At 44.7% G+C, this 7,081-nt stretch overlaps 1 protein-coding gene across 1 annotated transcript in view; it reads right to left on the bottom strand.

The window, feature by feature from the left end:
• The window catches only part of meis2b (Meis homeobox 2b), a 25,024-nt gene that overhangs the window by 6,453 nt on the left and 11,490 nt on the right, over positions 1 to 7,081 (bottom strand). The window contains exons 8-9 of the mRNA XM_019871441.1: positions 5,859 to 5,998; positions 1,960 to 2,036 (exon numbers count right to left, since the gene is read on the bottom strand). Coding sequence (XP_019727000.1) covers positions 1,960 to 2,036; positions 5,859 to 5,998 — 217 coding nt within the window. The remainder of the gene's footprint in view (positions 1 to 1,959; positions 2,037 to 5,858; positions 5,999 to 7,081) is intronic.

Here is a 7,081-nt window from a genome sequence, read left to right as displayed (position 1 = left end):
TATATATATATATATATCTCGAAGTTCTGCATTGGTTTGAATAGGTACAAATCATATGTTGAAGTCAAGGCCGGCTTAGAATTCTTTTTTTTTTGCCCTGGAGTTTCATGGCTCAGACCAGCCTTTAGTTTACGGGAGTGGTGTCAAACTCATTTGTGGCGCGGGCCACTTTGTAGTAACATCTTCCATCGCAGCGGCGTTACCACAGTGAAACCCGATACACGTTGATGTAATCACCTCATATTATTATTACTTAAAGACAACAAATTGATGGATGACTAGTTTTGTCATTCCTCAGGTCAACTATTTTTTTGTTCGATTAGGTTTAAAGTTTCTTTCTTTTTTGTCCAGACCGTGGTCTTTTTTGGTGAAGAGGAAGACTGTGACCGAGCTGACAGTTTCGGCTGTCACTTCAGCCTTCGTTAAGCCTGTCACTGTTTAAAAACAGCTATTTGTTGGTTGGTTGTTCTATTATTGTTCAACTGAGTGTAAACAGGGTAACGAGAGGATTGCAAAATGTGTTTATCATTTATCACACGTCGCAATTTCAGGACTCTCAACTCAACTCAACTCAACTGTATTTATAGAACACTCTCAAACAGCCATCGCTGCATACAAAGTGCTGTACATGGAGCAACTAACATATTCATATTATCATATACATAAAACTAACATAAACAACATATACAAGTACTGATTTTAGCAAGCACGGTGGAAGTTGATACACATGATTTTCGTTTGCGGGCCACATAGAGTGATGTGGCGGCCCGAATCTGGCCCCCGGGCCTTGAATTTGACACCTGTGGTTTACAACGTTAAGTGGTATTCATTTACCCTTATGAGTGTATAAATCTAAAATGGCTTTACCATTGCCCCCAACATCAATATTCATATTTTATTTGATCAAAAATCAAAGTGACAACTGAATATGCTCCCAAGATCACACGGTTTTCAGTATGAGTTGTAAGTAGGAGCATATCAATACTTAAAATGGAAGAAAGGATAGAAATGGACCAGTAGGCAAGTTTACATAACATGGGGTACAACAGTGAACAAGGCAAATTTATTAAGCGAAGCAGCATTTACTCGGGCTAACACGGCACTTCTTGCTAGCGCTCTTATTTGAAACCAATTCACACCACTTTGCGGACAGGCGCTAACTTTCCGATTGCCATGCAGCATTAGAAGCAGTACGGAACGTCACACAAAACCCAAACAAACACAAAACAGTGCGCACGTGCTACCGTCGGACGTCTGACTGCGTCACACGCAGTACTTTAAGATGGGCCGCTACGCACCACCATCAGGACTTCTCAGTTTTAGCCTGTGGCATACTGGGAAGTACCCTCTTTTGTTCTATTTCTCTCTTGTGCTTTGTGATACTTATACTCCTATGGCTATACTACATTACCCAGTGTGCACTAGTACACGGTACATGCCTGTCCCCAATGAGGCGGTCTCGCGAGTCGATTGTGTGACAGAAAAAGGACTTGTGTTATGTTAGCACATGAGGGTGAACTAAAACTTTGAAATGAGTTATTTTTATCAGCGGTTGAAAAAAGTTGAACCTGTAAATGTTGGCGCGGCTCCAAATGGGCCAAAACAGAATCCAGATTGGTAAGAAGCGGGTGATAATGAAACAGGAGGACATATTCGTCTTACAAGTGAAGAGCAACCAGCTAACGGTAATGTTAGCGCTTCTGATTCACTTGTTGCCAGGGATGTCAACAAACCATAAACAAAAACTAAAATATAAACGTTTTCTTCCAAACAACTGACAGTGTTTAGAAATACTGGACAGAACATTTTGGCGACGTTTGTCATGGAGAAGATTTGGCAAGCTGTACAGCGATGAGACGCTCAATCTTTGGTTGGGTTTACGTGACCCTTTACTCAAAGGAGAATTTCAGATAAAATGTGCCAATTGCAATGCGCAGAATTGGTTGAAGACGCACTTACCAGTTGTTGACTTGGAGAATGGTGAGGCCCGTGTCTTGTGCTAACTGTTTCTTCTGTTCCTCTGAGGGATACGGATGCTAAGAAAATCAGCAGAAGTAAGAATCATTCGGACTGTCACGTGCCTTAATTCTTAGATGTGACAATGCGAGTGCCTCCCAAAAAAAAAAAAAAAAAGAGAGAGTGTCTGACCAACGTTTGGCCCTGTTAACACTTGAGGCTTAAAGCGCGTGGCTTTGTGTGACAGTATTTGACATTATTTGACATTGCTTGACAAACGATTGGGTGGGATGTAAAGAGGCACAATAGTGTCTTTTGTTTGGGGCCTCGGTAAGGCCAGGCCCCTCCGTCAACCTGCAACCCCTCCCCACCTCACTCCATCCCCCTATCCTCTGCTTTGCTCTGTGCGTGCGTGTGTGTGTGTGTGTGTGTGTGTGTGTGTGTGTGTGTGTGTGTGTGTGTGTGTGTGTGATGGAAGGAGGAGGGCGGCAGATGGCAGACAGAGGTGACCCATGTACTGGGAACAGGGTCGTGGGCCAGTCGCCATTCTACTGCTGTCAGACCATCAGCTGCCTCCTGCGGTCATCAGTGAAGGATGTGCTTCCAAGCACTTAATTTTCCAACTTCTTTTCAGCTTAGGTGCCCAAATACGCGCTCACTTGGGGTTGAACTGAACCGATTACCCGACAACAAGTCCGCTTTTCTACTCCGCATTGACGTTTGACGTTCGAAGTCGAATCATCGCTAATTGTGTGTTTCGGACCTTTGTATTCCAATCAGACAATTAATAAATCTTCTGCTATTGCCAGCTCTAATTTTTGTGATGGAACGAAATTTCCAGTCAACGAGGTGGCACTTATTTGTCTGTACGTGTCTGAGAGGACAAATATAACTTTTTGGTGGTTCAGAATTCCGCTTAGCTATGCTAGCTTTGGCTATTTGAATCTTTCTTACGATTCGTTTATCCACCTTGGTTGCCAAAAAAGTACTATATGTCAAATAATACAACAGCTGTTATTCAAAACAAGCACAAACCATCGTCGCAACACTTGAGTCTCTTTACAATGCTGTTTGTGACACTTTACGACAATGTATGTCAATGTATATACGGCCATATGGATGCTACAACCAAGTGGAAATATATGAATCCAAAAAAATTCAACCAGTAGCAAGTATCCTTAACTACAATAAAACCAAAATCCCTCCTGTGAAGCAGTGAAATAATCTTTTTTTTTTTTTGTCGTCTTACAACAAACTATCAGTTACATAAAGTGACACAAATATCGCTTTCAGGGAGTCATGATGTGTCATAATATTAGTCAGTGGCAAATGATGAAACAACAATCCAACAACAAAACAAATGCTGAAATGTTTGCACTTAGTTGCTTGTGGAGTTTAATTTTGCATCGCTACCCTTATTCGTAGTCCTGAGGTATCGCTAAATATCCATTCATCCATTTTTCTGATCCGCCTTATCCTCATAAGGGTCATGGGCCATACTGGAGCCTATCCCAGCTGTTTTTGGGCAGTAGGCGGGGGACACCCTGAACTTGTTTGCCAGACAATCGCAGGGCACACATAGACGAACTCCGATTCACACTCACATTCACACCTACGGACAATTTGGAGTGTTCAATCAGCCTGCCATGCATGTTTTGGAACGTGGGAGGAAACCGGAAAACCCGGAGAAAACCCACACAGGCACGGGGAGAACACGCAAACTCCACACAGGTAGGTCGGAGCCGGGATCGAACCCACGACCTCTGCACTGTGAGGTCAACGCGCGACCCACTGGACCCACCGGGCCGCCCACCTCTAAATATCAATCGTTGAAACGAAAGCTAGCAGCCATCGGAAAAGCTAAAGCTAGCTATTCTTATCCACAAGCATCTTATTTTAATTCGCAGTCATACCTAAGGGCAATTTTGAGTGTTCGATTAATTTACCATGCGTGTTTTTGGAACATGGGAGGAAACCCGAGTTCTTGGCGAAAACCCACGCAGGCACCGAGAAAACATGTAAACTCCACACAGGAAGGCCCGAGCCTGGATTTGTATCCACGACCTCTGAACTCTGAGGCAGAATGTAAAACCTCATCTGGCCCAACAGTGCACACTCCTCAGAATCAACGAAACATAATCAAGATAACCACACTGCACAAACCTCAACTGAATAGTCAAAAATGAATCTTGGAAAGGACTCGTTTTGCGCCCCTTTGTGTGAGGCTAACAGTGAATTCCAGGGTGTGATGGCTAAATTCAAAGTTCGTCTTTGAATGTGGTCCAATGTAAGGTTGCGTGGAAACCAACAGTTTGACCAGGCTAATGAGACGATAATGAATAATATAATGAATCGAAACCTGTCCAGCTGCTTTCTCTATGGCTTCCTCAGAAGGGGATCTTTCAAGTCTCTTCAGAATGGGCGACAAAAGCATGAGGCTACGATGGAGGAGCCTCCCCCCCACAACCCCCCTTTACCCCGTAACCAGCCGTCGGCCTCACACAGCAACGTGTGACAAAACATAATCCAGCGCCATTCACCACCTCAACAACTGATGAATGCTTGATCGCTTGGGTGTTGCAAACGGGCCTTTCAGAAGCCAAAGTCTCCTTGCGCACTTTTCATTGGCACATCCTGCTATGGCAAACACTTTTGCTTCACAAATTAGGCCTGAAAGAGGATTGGGAGCAGAAAAGGGGATAATTCAATTATCTTGCCTATTTTTCATCGGGGGAAAAAAAAAATCTAAAGGTGGGCTTTGGAAAGGAAAGGATTACTCGGAGTACAGGATCCGTGTGGGCCTATTATCAACTTAACAACTAAGAGCTTATGACACATCTTAGAGTGTGAAGTATAGAAAAAAAATCGGTGAGAAGAAAGCATGGGTTGTATCTTTTGGACCCTGGACAAAAGGTAAAGCACTCTGAGTTCTCTTTCATTCCGCTTTTGATGTTGATATCTGTATAAAGCATTTAAATAGTGTTCCAAAATGGACCTTGAAATGGTGGTCCCTTATTGCCCCACTATTTTGGAATATGAAGAATACAACATAGTTGAATGAATATTTTGGACTGCGACAGAAAGGATTCAAAACTGATGTACTTTAGTACCGTCCTGGTTTTCTAACCAATGTTACCCTGTTCCCAAATATCTTCCAAGATGGCGCCCTAGTTGGCGAGCTTCGCTGTTTTTTTATTTTGTTGTTGTTTTTGTCTTTTGTTTTGTCACACTGTGTTTTTTGTTACTTCGTGTGGACCCGATGTGGACTATCTTCAGCGGTTTGGGCCACGACATTCGTCAAAGGAGAAGAATCTGTGCTTTGTTGGTTGCGACTTCTCTGCAGCACGCGGGTACCAGCACTGATTTTGATTGGGAGAAATGTCGCAGCCATTTGACTTGTCGCCGCTGGACAGTCCCGGGGCGCTTGTGTTTTTTTGCGCTTGTAATGGGCAGCATTTTTCACAGCCCTGTTTTGTTTAGCAGATATGTCGGCGCTGTTGGAAAGTCTGCCTTGGTGCGGCTGGATGGATGGTTGCTGGATTGAGGATGAGGAGGAGGATGCCGATTTGGAACTGAGAGTCGGCGCTTGGAATTGAAGCGGATTTACATGGGACAGGAAAAGTGAACCAATATCTTTTTTTCATCAGTGGACGCTACAGTTTTTTGTTTACTTTCAAACTTAGCTTCGAGCAGATGTGTGCATACTTTGAGCATGACGTCTCTGATCCACTGGTGACACGACACTCTTATTCTCTACTTTGATTGCGATTGCTCCTTCAGGGGCCGGGACGCATGGAGAATTTTCTGAGGCAGGACCTGGAGTTTGCTTCAATCCTTCAATTGCTTTCGATGTCCTGATGTAGCCAACTAAAAAGTAGGAAATACAGGTCAACGTTTCTTACCGTAAGGTGCTGGAATAGCCACGCTCTCATGATATTTGTCGCCACTTTCGGGAAGATGCCTCTTTTCTTCTGCCTCTTCTTGTCCTGGTCATCTTCATCTCCCGTGCCCGGTGATGCTAGGCTGTTGTCGAGACCATCTCCTGTCATTAAAAAAAAAAGCAAGAGGAGTCAACAGAATGTTTCATACAGAAGTAGGGCTGTATTCTTGTATGGAATGGCAGAACAAGACACTTCCCCTCACTTCTGTCTGACTCCCCCGGACATTGGATAATGAAGAGGAGTTTGTAGTGCGGGAGCTCAATAAGACCCAAGAGCTATTAATACAATCCGAGTCACTGGCTTGACATGAAGTAATGACTGCAGGAGTTGTGTGCCCCAACGTGAAATAACGAACGCTCGTTCAGGCACCGCGCTACATGTAGCGTGACCGCTATTTGAATGGAGACGAACGATTTCTTCGGGAAGAAAAAGAGTCAAACACAATAACAAAGTCTGACCCGAGGATGAAGTGCGAACCCAATCACATCAAGCCGTGTCGTGTTCAAACTTGAACGTGAGGTTGCACGTTTGGGCGTTGAGGCAAAAACGAGGGTGGATGAGTTGGAGGGGCAAGATAGGAAATTCATCACCCTCGTGTTCCCATGTGTTCGGCGAACGCCAAATCCCCCATCTCCTCCCCCCACCCAATCCTCACCCCAAGCATCACAATCACAACGTCTGCGTCGGGATCGTCTGCATCTCCCGATCCCGCCATGAGCAGCGTCCTTGTTTGATTTCAGAAGAAAGCTGCGGCGCGGATCAAGGCAGGAGGGTTCCTTTTAAGCAGAGATTTCCGCCCCTTCTTACCAACGCTCCCCATCTTGCGGCGCGAGGGGCGCTCCGCTCCCTCTCCGCCATTAATTGTGCATCAGCCGAGATGATTTACTTTTAACAGTGGTGGTTATTTTTTCTTGCCCTCGGGGCAGAGTAGCCTTGAAAGCCTGCCTGGAGGGCATGTGAATAATGCATCTGAGAGACTCCTCCCCCGAGGCGGGACACAAACCCTACTTTTCTTAAGATTTTCCCGAGCATGTCTTTTTGTTTTTAGGGACGCATCAATCAAGCGCATCTATATGAGCCATATTCATGAATAAATATTTCAGCTAATGAATATTGACATTCAAAAGGATGTGTTCCATGGATGGAGGAGGGGGTGTTGGGGGGGGGTCTGGGGGGATCAGTGG

The sequence above is a fragment of the Hippocampus comes genome, unplaced genomic scaffold (assembly GCF_001891065.2).
Source record: "Hippocampus comes isolate QL1 unplaced genomic scaffold, H_comes_QL1_v1.1 scaffold100, whole genome shotgun sequence".
NCBI lineage: Eukaryota > Metazoa > Chordata > Actinopteri > Syngnathiformes > Syngnathidae > Hippocampus > Hippocampus comes.
The sequence above is the reverse complement of the archived record's forward strand: the minus strand, read 5'-3'. Positions and strand labels throughout refer to the sequence as shown.